Source organism: Neomonachus schauinslandi, chromosome 4, assembly GCF_002201575.2.
Source record: "Neomonachus schauinslandi chromosome 4, ASM220157v2, whole genome shotgun sequence".
Lineage (NCBI taxonomy): Eukaryota > Metazoa > Chordata > Mammalia > Carnivora > Phocidae > Neomonachus > Neomonachus schauinslandi.
Window position 1 is genome coordinate 173,601,192 of NC_058406.1, and position 25,398 is coordinate 173,626,589.

The 25,398-nt window shown below is 44.4% G+C and overlaps 1 protein-coding gene and 1 pseudogene across 1 annotated transcript; one reads left to right on the forward strand and one right to left on the reverse strand.

The window, feature by feature from the left end:
- Positions 1–16,565: 16,565 nt before the first annotated feature.
- On the reverse strand, positions 16,566–22,267 carry LRATD2 (LRAT domain containing 2). The gene is made up of 2 exons (XM_021688444.2): positions 21,924–22,267; positions 16,566–21,404 (listed from the first exon to the last, which is right to left on the reverse strand). Exon 2 carries the CDS (start codon positions 21,306–21,308, stop codon positions 20,364–20,366), a length of 945 nt encoding a protein of 314 aa, XP_021544119.1. The 5' UTR covers positions 21,309–21,404; positions 21,924–22,267; the 3' UTR covers positions 16,566–20,363.
- LOC123324640 lies at positions 19,237–19,363 on the forward strand (annotated as a pseudogene).
- Positions 22,268–25,398: the final 3,131 nt, after the last annotated feature.

The window sequence follows — 25,398 nt, forward strand, 5'->3', positions numbered from 1 at the left end:
TGCACAACTGAACCTCATATTGTCCCCCAGTTTAGCAATCCATCTCCTTCCTCTCCAAATGGGACTCAGTGTGGTGAGAAACATCAAAGTTCATTTTTGTTTCACTTGGAGCTGGTGAGTTTTTGTTTTTGTGTGTAAGAAAAAGGATCTGCTCTCAGCCTCAGCTTTGAAACAGAAATTGGTCTGTCCCCAGACTAAAATAGTATGCTTCCTGTCAAAGACCTTAATGATAAAACCTCTGGTTTTTTGAAGTCCTGATATATACTAACTCATTTAATGTATTGTTCCCTTTGTCTTTCCAGCAACACTGAGAGGTATGTGGGTTGAGCCCTGCATACCAGACCGGAAGCAGAACTGGAGAGGTCCAGGTTTACTCAGCCTTGTGTATCTGTCAGGCACCAAAACTGCACTTTCTTTTTAACGATGAAGGTACAGATCGCCTTTCATTTTACAACATCTAGATTGGTTACTCAAAGTCCTTTTCTGTATCCGCGGCGTCCTTCCCGAAAACTGAGGTTGGAAGGTAAATGACCTCCACATTAGTGAGGACAAGTGGGACTATCCAATATTTCTTTATAGCAAGGCCTCTAATTCCTGTATATGATATTATTTTGAACTTAGAGTAAGGGTACAGCAGAACTTCACTACCATCCGTCTTAGGTCAGTTACATTGAAGCAGCCCCTGAGACAGTGATTTGGGTAAAGGCGGGTTCAATGACTGGGGAGGGCCTTTGAGAGAAGGCATGCAGGAAGCAGGATGGGAGGGGAGGAGGCTAAGCAAGGATGTGGTCTTGGCAGGATCTAGCTTCAGTGTGATCGCATAGGGAGCTCTGGAGCATGAAATACACCTGTTAGTCATTGCCACTTTGAGGCAGTGGGGTTGGCCTTTGTGGAAAGGTAAGAATTATCCTCACAGCAGCTGGGGAATTTGTGTGGGGACCAAGTAAAGGGAATCTGGAAAGGGAACCAACATCCCAGCTCCATTGTCCTCAAACATTTGAAAGATTGATGGATGAGGGCCACGGGTATCCATTTGCATTACAATAGAAAGAGGCAGAATAATTAAAAGGTTTGAATTGGAACTAAAGAAAACCTGCTACCTCTTAGATGATTGGACACACTGGATAAGGAGATTAAGTTTAGGGAGGTGGGAAAGCTGGTCTTTAATGGTTAATTTCCTCTACCATTTGCAAAACCATTCAATTGAAGTGAGAATGAGTTTGGTCCATGGCTGACTACCTTCAGAACCTTCTGCTATTCTTTCTGATGATGTCTTCATGGAAGGCCCATTGCCAGCCTTGAGATTGCTGATTTCAAGGCACTTCTAAGACAAAAATAAAAATTCCATTACTTTCTGCAAGAGATGACTGTCTGCTCCTTTTGAGCTGGGCCAGAGGGAGTATTCAGAATACATTGCTGGAAGTAAATGGAATTTTTCAGCTATTTAAATTGCAATTCACCCCTGAAAACTCCATTTTATCAAAACTCCTGGTTAATACTATTTTCCATGCTCAGGTATTCTCCCCAAATACACATGCAGGAGATGCAGGAGCCCTGGGGAGACTGTTGCAGAGACAAAGTTCCTTAAAGAGGCCTCAGGTACTAACATCTTCACAGCCAGGTAACAAACAAAACCCAGAAAGGACTGACCTTTAACTTGGCAGACAGGTATGTGGTAGGACAGAAGGCACTCTATTGGAATCAGAGGATTTAATTTGCCTCTCATTACCTGTGTGCTCATGAGAAAATCATATAATCTCTCTGAGCCTTTTAGTTCACATCTCTGAAATGAGTTTTGGAACACCTTCCTCACCTATCTCAAAGAGCTATTGTGACAACTACATTAGGTTAATTTTTATGAAAGTGCTATACAAAAACCTATAATTAAGCCTATGGTAGGCAAAATTCTAAGACAGCCCCCAAGAATCCTACCCCCTGGTATATATACCTTATATAATCTCTGCTCCCTAAGTGTAACTATGTCCTGTGGATGTGATAGGGTAGTCACTCCCATGATTAGACTATGCAACTTCAGTCTCCATCTTAGCAGACTGTAAAGAGACTTTTCCTGCTGGCTTTGAAGAAAGTAAGTTTCCAGGTCACGGTTAGGACCTAGGGATGGCCTTGAGAACATAAAGATGGATTGCCTGCCAGCATAAAAACAGGGATTTCAGTCCTACAACCAAAATTTAAATTCTACCAACAACCTAAATGAGGGTGAAAGAAGAGTCTGCCTCCAAAAGAGAACTCAGTCCAAGCCTTGAAAGACCCTGAACAGAAAATCCAGTTACTCTGTGCCAGGCCTTCTGACCTACAAAAACTATGACATAATAAATGGGTGTGGGTTTAACCTCTAAGTCTGTTACATAACTATAGAAAATGGATATACAATTGGTTGTTCTGAAATGGTTGATTGAGGACCTCTAAAACCCATTTCTCTATAAAAGCAATGAGAACACTAGTGAAAACTGTCAAAATTAACTGTCTCATAACTCTGAAAAATCACCAGTGGCTTGCAGCAATCCAAGCAGCATTTATTCAAGAAAAATGGCTGAATCCCGGCAAGGACAGTGAGCCTTGTGGCATTTTTAACTGGACTTATGCCCATCACCCTCTCCCTAGCTCTTCAGTATCACTGAAAGCCAACAGCCTCACAGCTACAGTAGCTGTGAAAAACAGCAGCTTAGCAGCTACCGAAGAAAGCAAAAGGGGTTTGGAACTTCCAGGAAGTCCCATTCCTAGAAATTGTCAGCATGTGATCTGTCTGGCAGTTCATGAAAAAAAGCTCACTTTTAAGGATGTCTTTATTTCATCTAATCAGAGCTTGTTCTTTGTGAGAAGCCCCACCCACAGAGTATTTGTCAAACACAATCAGTGGCAATTGTTTAATATCACAGCTGCCCAGAGGTGTATTAACAGTTGGAGCTAACAAGTGGCAAACCAAAAATATTAAAAAGAAAAGCTGGGTAATGAGATATCCATAGGCATCTTTGAAAAGCTCCAGCATATTCCTGGGAATCTAGAAGCCCATGTGCATTTTCAGGACTGTACGTATGCCCCAGAAAGCCCTGAGAACGTCCTACCCTCTCACCTCTGGTTATGCTGAGTCTCTTCATGAGCAAGGAGTTAAGTACAAGTCAGAGTTGTAAACTGTCTGACAGAGCACTGAAAACATAACTCTACACACACACACACACACACACACACACACACACACACACACGGAGCCCTTAAAAAGGCTGGAAGATTATTAGTTCAAATAGCTTTATGGAAATCTCTTGTTCAGCCATTAGCTAACCACTAAGCTAAATAAATAGAACTTCAGTAGCCACACATGACAAAGAATACAGATTTTATAGAAATAGTCCAAGAAAGTAACTAAACTAGCAAATAGCAGCAATAATAAAAAAGCCTGGAGAAGAGAGAGAATCTTATTTTCAGAGTTGACACATCATACTATTTAAAATGTCCACTTTTAAGTAACAATAGCAAAAAAATACAAGACATCCTATGAAATAGGAAAGTGTGGCTCATACAAAGAAAAAAAAAAAAGTTTACAGAAACTGTCCCTGAGAAAGCCCAGACACTGGATTCGCTGGGTAAAGACTTAAATCAGTTATCATAAATATATTCAATTCTACTTGGTCATGATGTATTATCCTATTTATATATGCTTGGATTTGATTTGCTTATATTTTGTTAAGGATTTTTGCATTTATGTTCATAAGGTGTATTAGTCTAAAGGTTTTTGCTACTTGTGAGTCATTCCAAAATAAAAGAAACCCACATTTTTTCTTCTGAGTATCTACTCTGTCCCCAAGCTCTACTAACCAAGAAGCAATAGAGCATACACTTGCTTAATCACTATGTGACCTTGGACAAGTTGTGTGAACTCTCTGAGCCTCGATGTCCTCATCTATAAAATAAGAATGATATTAATACCTGCTTCTTTGGGTTGCTGTGGAGATTGAATGACAAAATATGTATTGTTATAGGTGGACTTGTTCTCTCCAAAAAAGATATGCTGGAGTCCTAACCCTCAGTATCTCAGGATGGGACTTTATTTGAAAATAGAATCATTGTAGATGTAATTAGTTAAGATGAGTTCCAACTAGAGTAAGGTAGGCCCTTCCTCTAATATGACCGGTGTCCTTATGAGAAGATAACTAAGTGGCAACAGAGACACAGGGGGAAAATGCCACGTCATGAAAGAAGTAGAGATTGGAGTTATACCACCACAAGCCAAGGAATGCCTGGGGCTACCAGAAGCTAGGAAGAGGCAAGGAAGAACAACCATGGGAGACTTTTAAGAGAGTTTAGCCCTGTGAAGATCTTGATTTTGGGCCTACTAGCCTTCAAAACTGTGGAAGAATAGATTTCTATTGTTTTATTTTTATTTTTATTTATTTCTTTGTATTTTTTTTATTTTATTATGTTAGTCACCATACATTACATCATTAGTTTTTGATGTAGTGTTCCATGATTCATTGTTTGTGTATAACACCCAGTGCTCCATGCAATACATGCCCTCCTTAATACCCATCACCAGGCTAACCCATTCCCCCACCCCCCTCCCCTATTGTTTTAAGCCACCTAATATGTGGTATTTTGTTACGGCAGCTCTAGGAAACTAATGTACATATGAAGCTCTTAGAACAACACCTGGCATATGATAACTCCATAATTCATGTTATAATTAGTCTAGATGTTTTTCCTTCTTTATGTTAATTTTAAAACAATTTGATAAGTTAAGTAATTAGTCTGCTTGGGCTATCATATCAAAATACCACAGACTGGGTGGTTTCAGCAACAGAAATTTATTTCTCACTGTTCTGGAAGGTAGAAGTCCAAGATCAGGGTGCCAGTACGGTCAGGTTTTGTTGAGGACCCTCCTCTTGGCTTCCAGACATCCACCTTCTTGCTGTGTGCTCACATGGTGGAAAGAGGAAGCAAGCTCTCTGGTGTCTCTTCTTTTATTTATTTATTTTTAAATTTTTATTTATTTGAGAGAGAGCAAACTAGAGAGAGTGAAAGAGCATGAGCTGGGGGGAGGGAAAGAAGGAGAAGCAGACCACCTCCCACAACCCTGGGCTCCAACTCAGGACCCTGAGATCATGACCTGAGCTGAAGGCAGGCACTGAACTGACTGAGCCACCCAGGTGTCCCTCTGGTGTCTCTTCTTATAAGGACACTAATCCCATCATGGGGGCTTTGCCCTCATGACCTCATCTAAACCTAATTACCTCTTGAAGGCCCACCCTCCAGATACCATTACATTGGGGGTTAGTTAGGTCTTCCACATATGAATTTTGGGGAACATAATTCAGTCCATAGCTGTAGGTATTATTACCTCTGCTTTATGGGTATGAAAATGGAGTCTCAGTGAAATTATAACACAAGAAAAATATAAAAGGATAATGGTATTAAAAGGAGAAGATTCTAGTCGACATGTAACTTCATCATGGGCATTTTCACACACAGCCATGTATGTTTCATAACAACAGTGGTGTTACAGGCCTTGGACTCAGAGAGCCTGAGTTCAATTCCACCTTCTGCCACTCATGAACTCTGGGACCTTGGGAAAGTTACTTAACTGCTCGGAGTCTCAATATCCTTACCTGCAGAAGGGACAATTCCTAATGTCATGGAGTATGTCTGAGCACTAAATGACAAATACATATAAAGAGTGTCCCAGAGTACCTGGCACAAAGCAGACATCAAATAAAAGTTCAAACTTCAAAGATAAATATACAGAGATGGTTGATATAGCTGTGATTGTTAGAACGGATGTGAACAACTTCAACATCCAACAATAAGTTACATAAACGATGATTCATTCCCATAAAGAGATATTGTTCAGGCATAAAACAGAATAAGAGAGATTTATGTTGACTTACCGGGTTCTTTTCCTGTCCCTATCTGTTGTGTGATTTAGGCAAGTGATTTAACCCCTCTGGGCCTCAGTTTCCCCATCTAAACTATGAAAATAAAAGCAGTACCTAGTTCACAGAGGGTTACACGGCATACAGTACAGACGAGATACTGAAAATCTTCTCAGGCACATAGTAAGCACATGATAAATACTAGCCATTATCACATTATGATTCCATTTATATGGAAGGAAGGAAGGCTACTTGGTTAATATCTGGAAAAAGATGAGAATCTGCTATTAACTGTTATTTCTAGGGAGTAGGAGGGAGAAGGGCTTCACCTTTCCCTTTACCCTTTGGGTACCATTGGAAACAAACCAACTCCAAATTACTAGCTCTCCTCTTCCCTCTTCCTCACATAATGAAGAGTAGACCAAATGGTAGCTGAGCACTTTCTTCTCCTGGCAGCCAGGGCTGTTCCTCAGCCAGGACATATGAGTACAACAGCTCAAAGGCTGCCATTCTGCCTCCTTGCCCCCTCTGATCCAATAAGGAAGCATTAATTCCTTGCCTGCTGGGGGCCTCTGAGAGCCTCTGGAATGCTGTTTCACCATGACTCTGGTTACTTTAGGTCCTTATAGTCCAAGTTAGTAAATACCTTGACTCATTCTTTGTGCTAGGGACTGAGCTCAGGGCTGTGCATCCATTGTATCTGACTCTAAATAAGTCTTCAAGGTACTTATTCTCATTTCCCCAAAGATGAAACACAGATTACTTATATATAACTGGCCTGCCAGCACACAGCTCATCAGAAAGTCTCTCTGGCTTCCATGGCCATGCTCCTTTCATTGTGTCTTTGCTTTCATTGGCTCACTTTCCCTCTCTAAAAATATTCCTATGTTCTGAGTCAACAAGTTATTTTCAAAAAGTCAGTTTTACCAGCTTTGTAATTCTGGCTTGTCCCAACTGGTTCAGCAGTTTCAAGAGAATTATCAACTCTGTGAATAATTAACAAGCTGAGTTTGAGCTGTGGCCTAAAACTGACCACTGAACTTGATTATTTGCCATGAACAGAAAGACAAGGAAAACGTCCATAGATCGGCACTTTTTCTGTGCCTGGAGAGGTAGGGAAGCCAGAAGGGTCATTTTCACTCTGTTCCCCCTCTAGGAGATGAAGTCCCCTGTGCTTGGGGACTGGGACTCCACTCCTCGGGGACTGGGCAAGGTTTTGGAAATTAAATAGTCTCAGGTTTAAGTTATAATCAGTTGTGTGACATTGGACAAAGTTACTCCCTCCATACCTCAACTTCCTTCGTCATTTGTAAATGGGGGTTATAGTATTTACAGGCACTTAAGCTAATATTCTGCAGAGATATTAACATTTTTCAGCAGTCATCAACCCATTGATGTGCTGCACACAGAGCAGCAGCTGAGCGCTGGAGGCCCCAGCTCTGCAGGCATGTACCTGTTAGTCTGTGGGGATATAATGGGGCCTCCAGGGCAGTGGCCAGGTGACCAGGAAGGTGGGGGTGCTGTGGTAATGAGGGGTGGGTTTCGGGGAAGCAGCTATTTACTGACTGCTATGGAAATGTTCTAAGATTTTAATATCTGCTAAGGATTGTTCGAGTGGCTACAGGCTGAATAGGGGTCCTTTGCAAGGCGAGTTTGCATTTCTAGGGGAATTTACTCTGTGCTTCGTACTCTGGCTCAACTTTTTTCTCTCACATGATTCCACATAATCTTCACAAAGACTCTGGAAGGTGCTACCTCAGGCCCATGCTTTCAATGAGGAAAATGCCTCTCTGAAGTTTACAATGGCGAGTAAGTGGTAGACTAGTGATCTGAATTCATGCTGACCAGCAGCAGAGCCAGCCTCATGCCTGCAATGGGAGAGAGTAGGAAATCCTGGGCAATAGTGCAAAACTGAAGTTGAGAACATGGGGAGAATGATGAGTAAGAGAGCTGGGCTGGAGGACACTTCAAATGAGAAATAACAAATCTGCTAGACACGCAGAGTCCGTGGGCAAGAATGACATTAAAAACACATATCCCACCTGCACTTTGCAAATGGAATAAAATGTTGACAGAACATGAATCTGCATCAAGGGTAGACAGAGTTTCTTCTGCACTGTGCTTATTCAAGCAACTGAAATTTTGCCCAAATAATAAGTTCAAGTTAAAAAAAAAAAAATCACAGCCCTTGCACATGGGGCTTCATCTTCTCTCAGCTCTTGGTTATCTCTCAGTTGGTTTGTCCAGTTACTTGCCTTCATTGACTCAGTTTTCAGAGTACCAGGGGCCACTGAAGAAGATATAGGTGGGAATGTTCCACCTCGTCAACTTTCAGCAGCACTGAGGAAACCTGAAGAGAAGCTTTTGTGATTGTGTGACTTGAAGATGCTTGCAAATGAGAGAGAGTGTAACCACGGGAAGCACCTGCCATGTAGCAGGAAGAGCATTGGCCTGGGAGTCAGATAACTGTGGGTTGAATCTTGTTTGGTGCATTTCACAGCTCAGCCATCTTGGACGAATCACGACTTCATCTTAAAATGAGAATCACAGTGGCGACTTCCCAGCTTCTGCTGGAGATGAAATGAAATACCATTTGTAAGGTTCCAACCACAGGGTTTGGAATACAGTATGTGCTCAGTAAACATTTTATTTCCTTTTCTCAGAGGCTCAATTTCTACACCTATTCAAGGAGAATGGTAATAATATCTTAAGAAGAGGGCGCAGAGATTTAATCCAATACCTGTGAAATACACTTTGACAATGAGTAATGTTACCAACACGTTAAATTAGTGTTGTAGTTGTTGGAAGGAGTTGATGAACTCTTGTCCCTAATTACATCTCACAGTTGAATGTCTCATTCTATCTTTATTGCTTTCAAGTGTCTTCTGATTCTTGATTCTGATTCTTCCAACAAGACTATTGAAGCATTATATATGCCTCCGAATACACTTCACATCTCCCCCTCATGCCTAGCCCAGGGCTGTGGAAGCTGCAAACACGTTGTGAACACGGGCATTTCCAAAGGAAAGGCTAAGGAGGTCACGGGCATTAAAATGAAAGGTTTGTGCAAAGTTAACTGTTAAGTGGTAAAACTATGAGGCTCTGGATATTTTCTTCCCTTACCAGTAAATCATCAATTTTAGGATTTTGACTGGTCAGAAAACATTAAAGTGCTGACAACTTTGGGGGGGGCCATGATTCTGCATCACCTTGCTACATGGAATCCCAGTGCAGTTAGGAATTGTTTGGTAAAATTTAGCTTCGGATATCAACGTATATTCACATATATACACACACATACATATATGTAGGCATTTAGTTTTGATACACAGTTCATTTCTTATTGTAGGTCAGTAGTCAGAGTGTCTGAAAATGCTGCTTTAAGCACCACTGGAAGCCACTAAAGGGTGTAAACCAGCATGTCACACACTCTGATTAACATTTTTAAAAGAAGGATAATTTTGGATACCTTTCTACCGTTTGCTCAAGTTCACAGATTGGACTCTAGAATTCCCCAGACTGACCCAGTAACCAAGTGCTTTGGAGAGAATTAGAATGCTTGGAATAGAATAAAACTATAAACCACTGATTTGAGTTCTTGGAGATACCAATGAGACTAGCTCAGGTGGTAAAAAATAAAACTCCCATAGAAACTCAACCAACAATGTACTATTTTTCACCTATAAGTAAACAAATATTTTCAAACAGCTTTACCATAATTGGCACAATCTTTTATACAGGGTCACACAGTCGTTCCTATCAAAATCTAAATTTTGCTGGGGTGCCTGGGTGGCTCAGTCTGTTAAGCGTCCGACTCTTGATTTTGGCTCAGGTCATGATCTCAGGGTTGTGAGACTGAGCTCCACATGGGGCTCTGCACTGGGCGTGGACCCTGCTTAAGAGTCTCTCTCTCCCTCTCCCTCTGCCCTCTTTATCCCGCCCTCTCAAAAAAAATTAAAAATAAAAAAAAAAACCCTCTAAATTTTGCATAATCTTTAATCCAGAAATTTCACTTGAATGATTATATTTCCTTCAGAAATACTCTCATACATGCCAAGAACAGGTATAACAAAAATGTGGTATCATTTATAATTAGGAAAAAATGGATATAGTTGAAATGAGCATCAATGGAAAAAAATGCATAAATATGCAGAAGCTTTTTACTACGAAATACTAAACAGCTGTTTAAAAAGAATGTTCTAGACACTTCCTGTAATAATATGAAGAAGGTTTGGATTTATTAATGAGTAAAAAAAAGGAGTGTCACAGTAATATGGGTGGCATGATCTAATTTAAAAACACTGGGAAAAATACATGCAGCTGAGCATGTCTGAATGTTCATAGAAAAAAATCTAGAAGGAACACACAGCACACCTAATATTGATAACCCTTGGTTACAGGTGGAACAAGGTGAAAGAAGGCAATGGAAAATGTCCTTTCTTTTACTTTATACACATTGGTATTTGAACTTCTTTTAAGCACATATTATTTTTTAACTGTAAGAAAAAAGTAATAAAATTATATTAATAAAAAACATTCATTGGCTGAAAGGGCAGGCAGAGAGAGGCACTAACCAGGAGGTAATAAAACAGTTACAGCTTTAAGATGATAGGATGATATTGGGGCGCCTGGGTGGCTCAGTCGTTAGGCGTCTGCCTTCGGCTCGGGTCATGGTCCCGGGGTCCTGGGATCGAGCCCCGCATCGGGCTCCCTGCTCGGCGGGAAGCCTGCTTCTCCCTCTCCCACTCCCCCTGCTTGTGTTCCCTCTCTCGCTGTGTCTCTCTCTGTCAAATAAATAAATAAAATCTTTAAAAAAGAAAAAGATGATAGGATGATATCAATGCCTGAGCTTTATCTCCTAGGTTGTCAGGCTGGGGAGAAACTAAAGATTCAGATGAAATGATGCACTTGGCTTGTGTGTGTGTGTGTGTGTGTGTATGCACATATATTTATGATTGTGTGTGTGTGTGTGTGTATGCACATATATTTATGATTTTTCTCCAAACACCTGGAGCCAAAGAGTTTTAACCATTACAAAACCAAATGTTGCATCATCTCTGACCATCTTAAGTTTCTTTGGCTTAACCTGCTCCACTCTGCAATTCACCTGTGAGGTTTTGGTGAGTCATGAACACAGGGCAAAAGTGGGAAAGAGAAAATGGCTAGTAATAGCAACCGATCCCTGAGCATAAAACTTCCTGCCAGGACTACTTCTGAGTGATTTGTGTATGTCACCAACTCCAAAACCTCACATGGTGGGTGACACATCATTCCCACTTTACAAATGAATACACTACGGCCTCCCAAGCCAGGCGAGGGCATCTGGCCGAATGGCACATGAAGGGAGGTGTGGGGCTGACAATCCAGGCTTCACCCCCATGCCAGGCAATGCTTTCCACAGTGCCTCTTGGGTTCCTTCAAACACAGAGAAAGCAGCCTCAATCCCAACTGTATTGCAGCTGCTTGATGATGGTGCTAAAGAGAACAGAACACTTTTAATGCAGTGAAATTATCCTTTCGGAGTTTTCGATAATGCGCCCTAGTTGGCTGAGATCTGTATCAGCACTACGAAGAAGAAAAAAGGAATTACTAAGCAATTTATAGTAGTTGTTCTCATGTCCCCCCTTCCCCCGCCAGCCACATACAGAGACAGATGTGTGTTTTGCTTCCAAAATAAAGGGTTGATGAGTTGGAAGCAGGATTATGTTAGAGTCTTCCTCTGATCAGACCTCCTCCTATCTGCTTAACTTTGCCTGGGAAGGCTATTCTGGACCCTTCCCCATCCCCACCGTGGGGGGTTAGCTGCCAACACGTCCACACGTCCAGCCCTCGCGGTGCTACAAAGTTCTCCATCAACACAACTTCATCACAGGTCTTGCACTTACCGTGTGCCTGTCTGTCTTGCTCAGCAGAATGTGGGTGGGCCCCTGGAGCACAGGGGCCACACGGTATTCCTCTTTCTAGCCCCAGTGGGTAGCCCTGAAGGGCGTCAATACAAACAAAGAATGAATGAATTGCAATTCTAGCCAGACACATCATTCGGAATGGCAAAGAAAACAGAAGGGCCCTGTGCAGAGAAGTGCCTTTTAAGTTTTGATAAGAGCAGCTGAAAGTAGTCCAATTCCTCACTTGGGAGTGAAAGAAATGAAGGAGATGTGTCTTGTGTACAACTCTTCTGTGACACTATAATGGTGGATACATTTTTCAGAAGGATAGAAGGCACAACACAAAGAGTGAAACCTAATGTAGCTATGGTTGACAATGATGTGTCAGGGTTGGTTCATCCAGTGTAACCACGTGCCACCGTGACAATGCACGCTGACCCTGGGGGAGGCTGTGGGGTTGGGAGAGGGGGTATGTGGGAACTCTGTGCTTTCCACTCGATTTTGCTGTGAACCTAAAACTGCTCTAAAAAATAAAGTCTATTACTCTTTTTTTAAAGTACTAAAATAGATGTCAGCACAAAGAACTGCCACTGTTTGATGCTTTATGGCTTTATGAACAACCTTGCTCTTGCTGAAATATATAAAAAGAAATAGACCCCATTAGAATAAGGTAGGATAAATCATGCATATCCATTGAGATACAAGAGAATTCTCTCCATGGGCTTTGATGTATTGGCCAACAGTATAGTCAGGTAGCAAAGACAAATGTACCCTAGTATGCAAAAAAAAAAAAAAAAGAAAGAAAAAAGAAAAAGAAAGAAAGAATATCAGTGTTCAAAAAGCAAAATTAAACAATTAAAAACAGAACAACAACAAAAAACAACGAAATACTTTTTCCAGAGAAAACACCATTTCCAAAGGAGATACAGATTAATTTACTCTTATCATCACCTTTTTCCTCATCCATGGCCCAGATTTGGTTTCTAATATTAAAGATTATGACAAAATTTGCCAGTTCAAAAAAAATTTTTTGTGTATAATCCTTACTTTTCATAATAAAAGCACTCCATGAAAATCAGTCATCTTATTATTACTTTTTTGCGTTTACATGTTAATTTTTCTACATATTAAGTTTTTACATGAATGAGGTTTAGGGCTACGGGCAAGGAAGAAGTACTAATTAGTATTAATTGGTTATAATTAAGTATAGCAACTAGCAACTTCTAGAACCATCTCAAAGGATAAAGTTGCGCTTGGAATCTTGTCAGGGACTCCCGCTAGAGTCGGGTACTCCACACACAGAAATGGAGATCCAGGCTCCTAGTTGGTAAAAGGACTTGCTCAAGGTCATATATCATATTTGTAGTCACGCCATGTGCGGCGGGGCCAATATGGCGCTCATGGCACACCTAAGTGCTCCACGATGCACTTGGTTTACGTTATCTCATGGAAGCCAACGAACAGCCCTATGGATTAGACAGTCCTAATAGCCCCAATTTTTATGTAAGTCGAGGAGGCTTAAAGAAGTTACTAACTTGCCCAACGTCACACAGCAAGTCAGGGGCTGGGGCGAGATCTGAAGTAGGACCGTGTGACCTGAACTCAGCCTGAAAGGCGAAAGGGAGTCACAAAAGCACAGACAGAAGAGGGTCAGTTGGAGTACGGATTATCACAATGCTCAGCCACGGAAGGGTGGAGGTAATTAGGAAATGGTCAACATTCACCCAGGGCTTGTTATTGTTACTCAGAGAGTTGCTTCCCCTCTTTCTGCCTCTTCTTGCCTTGAGGGTCACTGCCTTTGGAGTTGCTGCAACAAGAGTGAAAATCTACCTGCCTCTCAGATAATGCTGCATGACAAAAGCTGGAGCAGAAGAAGGTTCTCTGTATTCTCCCTGGGTACGGAGAAGGGAAGGGCAGCCAAAGGGTAGGAGGGGCCAGATGATCTTTCAGTGGAGGGATCCTAGCCTGGGGCTTTGGAGACCAGCATTCCTAGTCCAGGCCAGAAGCTGTGGCTTATTAGCTATGCGACCAGGGACAAATGGTTTCATTTCTCTAAACCTATGTCCTCAACTATAAAATGAACCTATCAGCAGCTGTCCAGAAAGGCCACTGTGATAATTAACACTGGATGGGGGGGGGGGGGGGGGGGCAAGGCGACCTTATCAGTGTTAATATTATCTAGCACTTCTAATCCCCCCTGGGCTCTCCAGCACCTAGTACCTTAAAAGTTCTTAGGCAATATTTGTTGAATAAAATATTATAAACAAGTTAAACGGTTCATCTACTAAAGATCAAAGCCCAAGAGACATTTCAAACCCTCTAGCAGTGGCTAAACGACTGAAGTTTTAACTAGAGTTACCTCTTTATCTTACCAGTTTCTTGTAGCTAAGAAATACTCCATTAACTAAAGGGAAGACCTCTCTGTCCCAGACAGAAACTTCATTTTAAATAAGGTTTTTGAATACCTATAATATCCTAGATTTTCTCTAGTCAATCATAATAGCTATTGATCTGGGCTTTATGTACATTGTTTCATTTTGTGCTCACAACCATTTGAAGTAGATATTATTTTAGTCTGATTATAATATTATATACATACTATTTTTCAAGTACAACTGAAATTCAGAGAGTTGAGTGAATCTGACCTATGTCCATAAGTCACATTGTACAGAAGATAAAATAAAACTTCCAAGCAAGTATTTAACTTTTCCCAAGGTTACCAGCTTAAGAGTAAGCGGAGCCCAGAGTAGAGAAGCTCAGGGAGTCTGACTGTCAAGACTTACCCACTCCTCAGTTCTTTGTGCCTGGCTCAGACCCTGTACCTAGTGGTTAGTTAGTTTAGCCTAACCACTGAGAATCCTCAGTTACGAGGTTAAAATGAATGCACTATCAAGGTCATCAAACCTTGGAAGTTAAGTACATTGTTGTGCAAGTTTCCCCCCCAAAATGCAGCAAAGCTCATCTTTTGAGTCACCGATGGCCACCCCTGACAAGGCACCGAGGTCTGTATTCTAGCAGTGGCCTGTATTGGCCAAGTGAATGAAATAACGTCTCCTGTAATCATGACTCCAAGACCACGGCATGAAGGCCGTCACTTGGGCTGTTTTCCCTCTGCTTCCATCCAGCCTGATCTGTGCCACTTGCCTCAATCTTATCAGGCAAAGGCCTGAATTCACACTCTACTTCATAACCTGGCTGGCAATGGAGTTCTGGGAGAGGGAAGGGCAGGGTCACTCACTTGCTCCCCCTTTTCTATCCATCCTAAAACCACTGCTGCCTCACCCTCTTCAAACCATAGCACCTGGAGATGAAGTGACACTGAAGACAGAAACTAAAACTGAAGACAGAAAAGATCTAGTTTATCTTTGTATGTTAGGTACTGAGAATTTAGGAGCCTCCCAGTTAAGTACTTCGTGAATATTAGTTATATTAGTTAACATCCTTTTTGCCACCATCTGTACCTTCAGAATTTTGGTCTGAATTCTCTAATGGGAGTACTCCAATTAAACCTACACCCATCTGCTTCATTTGAAGACCTACCAACCATCAGCACTTTACAGGGCCACCTTTATTATAATCTGTCCTATACGTAGGAGTAAAATTGATTTCCCCCGAGAAACAAACTCTGGGGCAGGGAGATTGCTGGTAATCTCTATGTTCCAGTACCTAGGCTGGAGTCCAGCATCCTCTGGCCCTTTCATTAATACCTACTAGTATCTTGTTGTGATTGCAAATGCACACCAATCGTTCTTGCATCTACTCTGCAGATAAAATGGCTGTATTTGTTCAATAAGCAGTTCCCCCAGTTAATTCAGTAAAAGGAAATAAAAGCCCTTCTGCACGTATTCCGGGTCTGTTCATTTTGGAAGTCTTTTTAAATGCTTCCAAACATGTCATTTTCCTACATTAAGCAAGCTCGGTCCACATAGCAGAAATTGGAAGAGCAGCCTACACCAAGATCAACCAAGAATAAAGGCACATTCTGTAGAAGGCTCCCCTCCCTTCACTTTCGTGTGCAAGGAGAACCATGATAAATTAAGGACTCCCACTCTAGGGATAAATGGCCTCCCTGCTGCTGAGCTCCCTATCACCTTCGGCATTCCCGGTTCTTCGTATCCCTAAGAGTCCATTGACAATGCCCAGGCTTTTGAACCTCATGCACGGGACTGGCGCAGTGGCTTCAGGTGCTAGCCAAAGGAGTGCTGGGGGCCTCCCACACACCAGTGCCAGATGCCACACCTGCTCTTCTAGTGACTGCTGGCATCTGCATCCCTTATTATGCCAACAGTGCCAAGTGGTCACATTTGTCCGTTTTCTATAATTCAATTACCCAGTGAGTGCACTCCCTTTGTCTGAAACTGCAATCACCCAAGATGCAACTGATTTTAATACCGAAACGCCCCAGTGTAGATTCCAATATGGGAGTGTGGTGATCAGCAATGTTTGCATTGATTCTGAAAATCAATGTGCACTGAAAATTTATGTTTATGAGACATTTTTTCAGGAACACTGAGCACCTAGGAGCAATGGGTGATTAATTCTCGCAGAGCAAATGCAGGGAGGGCTTTGTCACTAAATGAATTCATCAAAATGTTTACTGAGCAATGTAAAGATGAGACACACCAATATTCTCAGAAAAACTGCAGCTTGATTTTTAAACCACATACAGCAGAAAGAGGTATACAAGTGGAAAAAATATAAATTCAATTAACACTAATAGATGGTTTATTGGACACCCTTACAGCGTTTTCCAAAAGGACTTTACAGATTTTATTTTAATAAGACAGTGGAGAGGAAGTGGTTCAAAAGATGTCATCAATCTTTTATTTAACTAAACACTGCCCTTCATTTTGAAGGAAATGATACAATTTCAAATCGGAACCTCCTTCTCAAGAAGTAGTATGAGAACATAACATTGATTTAACATACATTCTTCAACAAAAATACAGTTTACACAATTCACTAGGAAATAAAATATACACAGAATTTACTGTGTTAGTTAATGTAATTCTCCAGGGGTCACAAGAATTATAGCTAACAAAACATAGTGAAAATTTGAATAAACCAGTCAAGTTTGTAGTTACCATGATTTAAAAAAAAAAATTTTTTTTCACAAATAAAATGTAACTTTCCAAACAAAACCATTTGTTGACCATGATCGTAGATTTTATTCTAATGTATTTTTTAAAAAAATGGTTAGACAATCACATAATATCAAGAGTCTTCGACACAGTGGATTCCATTTTGTTAAGAAAAAAAATAGAAAACAAGTAGTCATTAATTTTCCTTCACTCTCCATAGCGTATGTCGTATAAAATTAAAGTTTTGCTTCCAAAAATATGTTTCCATGTGGTTGTCGTGTTGTCTAGTGGTGCTCTTAGGGCCAGAAGCACGGAAGACACGAGAAGTTGAACCACTGAAGTGTAATTTTTCATAAAAACTAAAAATTTCCTTAAAGGTCTGGTGTTAAGTCTTCTGCTATAGGCATTTTAGTGCTATAAAGTCATTTTAAATTACATGTGGAATAAAAGCTACAAAAACCACGAGTTCTTTTGATACAAAAGTTGTGTAGCTGATGTTGTGGGCTCCTCTGACATACATAAGCAGTCTCAATAAAATATTTGCTCAAATAAGAAAATAGAATTTGTTTTCATTGCTTTTAGTATGTGATCCAGTCCGGGGTCCTGCTTATCCCTGCCACAGCTTCTGAAGAACGTTAGAATCAGTATTTCTTTCAAAGAACATACATAATTCACAGTACAAAATAGTTCTAAAGTCTTATTCCCAAGGAGAAACAAAAATTATTAAATATATATATATTTTTAAAGTGCCAGATGTAGCCATAGCCTGGACATTGTGAACTCACTTATCCGCAACACTGCCACCTTGAGGAAAGGCCTGCGTGGACAGATTCCCCTTTCTTGGAGCCTCCATTGGTTGGTTGGTGCTTTAGAGCCTCAGAGAGCCCTAAGAAAACTTCCAATGGAATCATTCTTCGTATTATGTACTTCACACCTCTGGTAGCCAGTAAAAATGCTCGCATGACATGGGAAAACAGTCTCTGGAGTGGATGGATTTTCTCTTCTAGTTCATTTTCAAAAAACCTCTTGTCTAGAGGCAGACTACTACTATAGATGTGGATTTTCTAAGAGTTCTTCCTTCAGGTGGAGACTTCCCACAAAAAGCAGTTTCTTTGTAACAACAGTCACTGGTGTACCTACCTCCGTGGGACCAATGACATTCACTTTCTAACTGAGGGCAAAGGAGGCCCACAGAGATAGGGGAGTGGAAAAGCTAGCTGGCTAGCCAGCCCAGAGCTGCTAGACAGTGCTGTTCTGTTCTGTTCTCCCCTCTTCCTGTCTGCACACTGGTCTTTCAACTACCGTGTTAAGCATAAAAACAAAAAAACCCCGTTATCTGTTAGATGTGTGAGGCTCTCCTAAATATCTTTTACCTTGCTTGGCTTTTCCATGAACAAGAGAATATAAACACAAAGCTGAGAGATTATTACACATGAAAACTAGATCTACATTTCCCACAGGTGACTGACATCTCTCCAAAGTCCCAGACTATGGCTGAGTGTGGTTCCTCTGTAGCAAAGGGATAGGACCTGCTTGGTGATGCTTTTGAGAACAGGGACACAGCAAATGCCCCTAAAATTAAATTCATATTGAGGTGCTACGACAGTCTAGGCTTTGAAAAATTATGGCATCAACTTCCAAGTTTGAAAAAAGTATACAAGGAAATCCTTCAAGTCTTGTTGCATGAGTTAGAAACCCCCAGGGAGAAAACCCAAGGATTGGGTTTTACACGACGCTCAAATAGGATTCCATTCCAACTCTAAGAATTTGTTCAGAAAAGGACTTGTTCGGTGTCATCTAAAATGACACCCAAGAGAAAGGAAAACTTCATGCGACTTTTGAGACGGCATTAGCAGTACCAATCTGCAGCAAAACAGCACTGTGAAATCGAGGGCACACATCATCCAAGTGCTCACGTGAATACAGGAGATGGGCTGTAAAAATTTCTAGAAGCCCCACAGTACAGCAAACAGGATCAGCAGCAGAACCCAAGAGTACAGGCCAGCCTGCTGCCAACACATCTCACAACCACCAACCTGTGCCCTAGGACTGTCACCAGATTCGATGCTGACTACACCAGGTGGCATTTAATTTGTGATGGCTGTCACCCCTCTTAATTGCGAAATCGCACTGAAAGGGGGGAGGGAGAGTTCTCCAAGGAACAAAGAGAAGGCTGTGATATAACAAGACTTTGCCTCTTGATTAAATTGCATCAGGTGTGGCTAGCAAAACACCTTATCACTGAATAGACCTCAAGCCTAAGATTTTATCACCGGCAGAACAAAAGTGAGTGAGGGGGATGGGGCAGTGAGGAGGCAAAAAAAAAAAAAAAAAAAAAAAAAATCACAGGTCCACCACCAAAGCCTTACAGTTTACAAAAGGTTACCTTTACTCTGGTTTCTCTTCAGATCGCATAAATCTTTCGCCTTTTACAAAAGGTTACCTTCACTGTCCAGGAAGGGGGTTAGGTGATGAGTGGGAAATTAATTTCTGCGAGGGCAACCCCATTTGACTGCTTCTGTAGTGGATACTTTATGGGGTGGCACCAGCGAACCCCCTATGTGACCTGCAGATGAACACAGCCAAGCAGTTTTAATTAGATCAGAGACACAGAGGGCTTCCTTCCTTTGGTAAGAACGCGGCTCCAAGTGCCTACAAAAGCAGGCTAGAAACAAAGGCGGCAAGACAGAATCATAATTGAATCCCTCTCCTAGCTGGCCTGTGACAATGATTTACTCGGAACCTGGGAAGTGGTGGCTGGAGCAGGGGACTCTCCTGGAAGTCAGCTCCAGAAGATGAATTACTTGGCGGTGGGGGTGGGCAGGGGGCGGTAGCAAAGTCTTTGTTGTGTAGCCCAAGTTTACCCAACTATTTATTACACTTCACGGGGGGCTGCTTGGTTGTGGTCTGCTGCTCCCAGACCCGGGCCTGGTCTCTCCAGCCTTAAACCGCAGGAATCCCCCAAAGTAAATCACCCGGCTTCCCATATCCCACACTCCCACACCCCCCCCTCAGGGGTGGGGGTAGCAAATCTGCAGCTCTCCGTGCTGGCAGGGCGCCCCCACAAACCCTCTCAGGCCTCAGTACAGGGCACCCCCCAAGCCCAGGGGAGGAGGAGGAGAAGCAGGAAGGACGCAATAGCAGGCACTGGTACTCCGAACTTTCCTCCACCCCCGAGTGCGTAAGAAGGGTCGATTTTGGACCCGGGTCCAGCAAGGATTAAGTATCAAGCAAGTCCACCATTTGGCCCACCTCGGAAAGGAAGACTGATCCAACGGGAGGGCAGGAAGTGCCCCCCGGCCAAAGTGCTCCTACCTGCTCCCCCTTCCTCCTCCGTCCAAGATAACAAGCTCAAGCCACAGCTGGCTGCGCTATTTCGCCAACGCTCCTTTTTTCCAAATGGCCCTGGAGCGCAGATGGGGCCCGGAAGGTGCTGGAGAAGGGAGTGAGAGGAGGGAGGGGGCGGCGGCCGCTGCGGAAGGCTCCCTCTCAAGACTCCGCACTCAGGGCGCCCCTCAGTGCACCACCGCCTGGCGGGCCTCGTCCTCCCGGGCCGGCGCAGGGGCGCGCCCGGGAGGCGGCGTAGTCCGCGCCGAGTCGCTGTCGCCCTCGTCCGGCTCGGCGGGATGCAGGTGCGTGGCGAGCTCCTGCAGCACCGCCGCGCGCCCGATCTGGTCGTTGCGCCGCTTCTCCATGATCAGGTCCTCCAGGCTCTGGAACTCGAGCGTGTGGCTGCGCTGCGCCGAGAGCTGGATCTGCAGCCGGTAGGGCTGTTTGCCGATGCGCAGCTCGCCGCCAATCTTGAACTCGCGCTTGCCGTAGCGGCACCAGGCGGCGAAGCTCTCCGAGTTGCGCCAGCTCAGCTCGCGCTCCTTGGCGCCCACGTGTGCCAGCGCGTTGCGCACCACCGCGCCCGGGCTCAGCGGCTTGTAGCGGTACAGGTCGTTCACCACGCGGCCGCGCCGGCCCTGGCTCGCGTCCGTCAGGAAGCTGTTGCTCACCTCCAGCCGGTGCAAGTGCACCACCTGGAAGTTGCCCACGTATACAGCCCAGTGCGGGTACTGCGCCTGCGACACAAACTCCACCAGGTCGCCAGGCCTGCACTTGTTGAGCAGGTTCTCGGGCGTGTAGGTGCTCAGCGCCGCGGAGCCCGGCGCGAAGCTCTTCTGGTAGATGCACTCGTCGCGGTAGAACACCGAACACTCCACCTCGTGCAGCCTCGGGTCGTAGGGCTGCGGCGGCGGCAGCGGCGGCCCGTCCCCGCCGTCGGGCAAGCCGTCGCCGCCGCCGCCACCATCCGGCCCCTGGGGCGGCGGCTGCGGCTCCACGTCCTCGTCGTCGTTGGAGAAGATGTAGGAGACCCCGATGCGGGGCCCGTCGTCCCGGTCCACGCCAGTCGGGTCGGCTGTGGGAACTTCCTTATAACTTAGGTGGGTCAGTTTCTCCACCTGGTTACCCATCACGCTGCGGATACACGTTCACACAGCCGAGAGGGGAGAAAGCGAAACCACCACTAGGGTCATTGGCACGGGTCCCCGGACAGGGGCGGAGACCACCTGTTGGGAGCGGAAAGCAAGAAAGCCATGTAGGAACCCCTCCATGAAAACGACGATTTCTTAAGAGGAGGAAGAAGGCCTGGGGGCCGAACACCTGGAGCCATTTTACGGGGAAGCTCCGATCTCCACCTCCAGGGTCACGGTCGCAGGAGGCCGGGCAACTCTAGCTCTACCCCGCCCCCAGCACTTCACCTCGCCCGGGCAAACGCCCATTGCATCAGCAGCTCCAACCGCTTCCGCCGGCGCCCTACCTGCCAAGCCCAAGCAGGAGGTAAAGAAGAGAAACTTTACTCCAACCCCCCTTTTCTTAACCCTCCCTTTACCCCAGGGCCCTAACTTAGCCCCTGAGACGGCTCCCAAGCCTCCAACCTCGGGGAAACCGGCGAGGATCCCGCAGCTCGGCCCGCGCAGGTGAGCCACCCTACGTGGCTCACCTGCGGCGCTTTCTCCCCACGTCTCGCCCGCCCCTCCCCCGCGCGCTCACCCGCCCTTACGTTCGGGTTACCTGCGAAAACTTACCCGCAGAGAGGTGGGGGCCTTGGGGAATTGGCCCCTCTGCCCCAGCCGCACCTTGAGACTTCTAAGGTGAGTTTGCAGGTGTGGGATCCGCAATCGCTCCTCTCCAGGCGCCGGTGGCAGCGAGGCTGGGCAGGGGGGAGCGACGCATGTCTTGCCCCCGCGGCTACGTAGCGCCCCAAGACTTGAAGATGGGGAGCAATGCCTGTTTACACCGCACCCCGCCCTCCTGCTGGGGCTGCGGCTCCCCCTCAACCTGCTCTCGGGGGAGGTGGGGCGCGAGAAGGCGGAGAAGGAAGCAGCCTTGGTGCCCGGCGGCGGCAGCTCCCGCTCGGACCCGGCGAGCAACAAGCGCCGGAGCGGGAGGGACGGGATTGTAGATCCGGCTCCGGGCTCCCCCGGGCGGGAGCGCAGCCCCTAGCATTTAAAGAGACAGACGCTTGCTCCCGGAGCCCAGGTCTTTCCCATACGGCGCAGAGCCTCCGGGATCCCCGCCCCCGCCCCGCCCACCTGGGCCACGGGGCTCCGCCCAAGCCACGCCACCGCGTCGGAGCGGGTTTAAATCCAGCTGGTAAGTAATCAACCCGAGGGCTGGTGACACTCTGAACGCTGGTGTCTCTGTCGGCCACTGGGAATCCTGCTTGCCTTCTTAGAGCAAGGGCTTGATGTGGGGGTCTTCGCTGCTTGCTCACTTCGTATTTTTCCGAGCTGACGGCTTTAAAGAGAAATTGGAAGGCATACGCCACCTGCCAGTGTTGAGATGAGAGAGGGAATAAGTTTTGGTGTTGGCGTTTCCCCTTCGCCTTTCTTGCCCAGAGACCTGGAGAGAAAGGAATAGTCATTAGGTAGTAAACAGACGTTTGCTTCTTCCTTTTCTTCCCTAGAATGTATTTCTTGCCAAAGGTCACAGAAAAGAATTTTTTACTTGGACAGCTCGAGAAGCTTTTCAGTTTATTTCTAGAATGAATGCTGTGAAACTTCACGGTTGGAAAAAAAAGTTCACAGAAAGGAAACAGTATAAAAGAGAACGAAGACTTAGTTCTGGCTTGCTTCCAAGCCCTGCGCTCCATTTTATTGCATGTCCCTGGAAGTTAGCACAAAGTAGATTTCATAACCTCCGTTATTTCGAGAGTTACCAGGTCATGCGGTAGTTAGAGAAAGCATTTGCTCTCGTTGTTTTCCTTGGGGATACGGGATGTAGGAATTGTCTAATTGTCCTTAAATGAAGAACAAATGAGCAGAGGCCCCTGGTGGATGTATTTCCTTCTTGCTGACTTACAGAAGGAAGTGACAGGAGAGGAGTATTAGTGCCTATTAACCTCCACCACAAGAAGACACTTGCTCCCCCCATGTTGATTTTGCTTTTTGTTTTTTGTATTTGCGTGTGTGTTTTGTTTTTCCTTTTGTTTTGTTCCCTACCTAAGATGCAGGTTACCAAAGTGTTCTTTGTCTTTTAAAAAAATAATAGATTGGAGTGGGGGTGGAGTGCTGTTGATAGACAAGCTTAGGCATTCACTGGAACACCAGACTGATTCGTAGTGGAATCAAGAATGCAACTTAAGACCTCTTCTACCCTGTTTTCCATCACTGTTTCTTTTACCTAAATTTTTCCGGGTAACACTATTATTTATTCAGTATGCATACCAACCAGTGGAAACAGGAATATACTAACACTACTGGGATCCTTTTTAGTTTGAGAGAGAGAGAGAAAAAAAAAAAATCAATCTACTTAGGTACTTTTGAGCCCGAACAATCAATATTGGCAGGGCTGTGATGGAAGTTAGTCCTTCAGCAAGTCCAAGATCACAGTATAAGTTAGGCCAGAAAGAGATTTCTGTGTGCCTGCTGTGCAGATTAAATTAAAATATTTTCCACACAGCCTCAGGCACGTGCTCTGAGGTGTTGCTGTTATGTGAACACTTTGTGTCATCACCATGTGAGCTCATGGAGGTACCCATTTTACAGGGATGAGTTAGGCTTACAGAGGCAATGGCGAGTCATCCCATGTCTGTTAGCCTGAGAAACCTCTGCCAGGGTCAGCAGCGGTAGGCCGCTTTGCCCCAGCTGGTACTGGGTAGGTTGGCTGGGGATGGGAGAATGCATAGAGGGACACAGAGGTAGGACAGTTTGCTTCCAGCACTCTGGGACAAAGATCTAATGAGTAGGAAACAACACCTAGTTGTCTAGGTGCCTGTCCCCTTGTCTTGAGGAGCTGTGTTCAGGTACGTGGTGATCGTGGCTCAACAACATTTCTTGAGTTGAGCAAATAGAAAGTCTTAGAGGAAACAGGTTCTGAGTCATTTTTATATCCCAATGCTTGGTGGTTAGTAAGTGCTCAATAAGTGCTTGATGGAGGCTTTAGCAGAATTCTTGGCCATATTGATAGCCTGCCTCCTGTGTAGCTTCTTCCATTGATTGCTGATTAGGGCCCAACCTCCATCCCATCACCCGGGGCTCTTGGTCAGAGGTTATATAAGTGCTCTCAAACATTCTTTGCTCATCTCAGATAATTGTTTAATGAATTTAAAGTTAAATTAGCTGTCAACAATCCGGAGACTTGAGAAATCTCATGTTTAGATTTCCAACTTTATTTGAAAAAGCTAGCAATGTGAGCCCATCAGGCCCACATTCCATGACGGCAACAAAAAGCTAGAACTAAGCGATCGTTGTCTTGGAGATGAGATGTACTCTCCAGCAGGCCCCCATCCCATCCTGCCTACCTCAACTACCTTAGTTCCTTGGCTGGCCTGGGGAACCTCTGTGTTGGCCATCTCTGCCATTCAAGTTCTTTTTTTTTTTTTTTAAAGATTTTATTTATTTGACAGACAGAGACACAGAGAGAGAGGGAACACAAGCAGGGGGAGTGGGAGAGGGAGAAGCAGGCTTCCCGTGGAGCAGGGAGCCCGATGCGGGGCTCGATCCCAGGACCCTGGGATCATGACCTGAGCCGAAGGCAGACGCCAAACGACTGAGCCACCCAGGCGCCCCTCTGCCATTCAAGTTCTATACTACACATTGTATCACTTGATTATATATAATTCAGCACTTGATCCTATACCATCTGGTATTATTATTTAATTCCTGTATTTAAAATGTCTTTTCTAGAGAGAGCTTGATTCAAAACCTATTTCTTGAAGACGTACTAGGTACCTACTTGTCTCATACACCACACATTCATTCTACAAATTCAACAGGCAGCATGCTAGGTTTTATAGGTATTCATGTCCCCATGGGGCTCAGGGTAGTGGAAGAGACAGAGAATAAGTAGACTTCTTAGTACAGTATGACATGTCCCGAAGGAAGGGGAAGTAGAGGGTGCCTAGGGGAAGTTTCAAGGCATGTGGACACAAGTGAATTCCAAAATGTCTACCATCAGGAGTGTTGGACTCCTGAGGGTGACACAACTCTAGATCAATAATGACAACTACCAGTGAGCTCTTGATTCTATTATTCTGTTAAGTTTAGAGAGGCCAGGTGA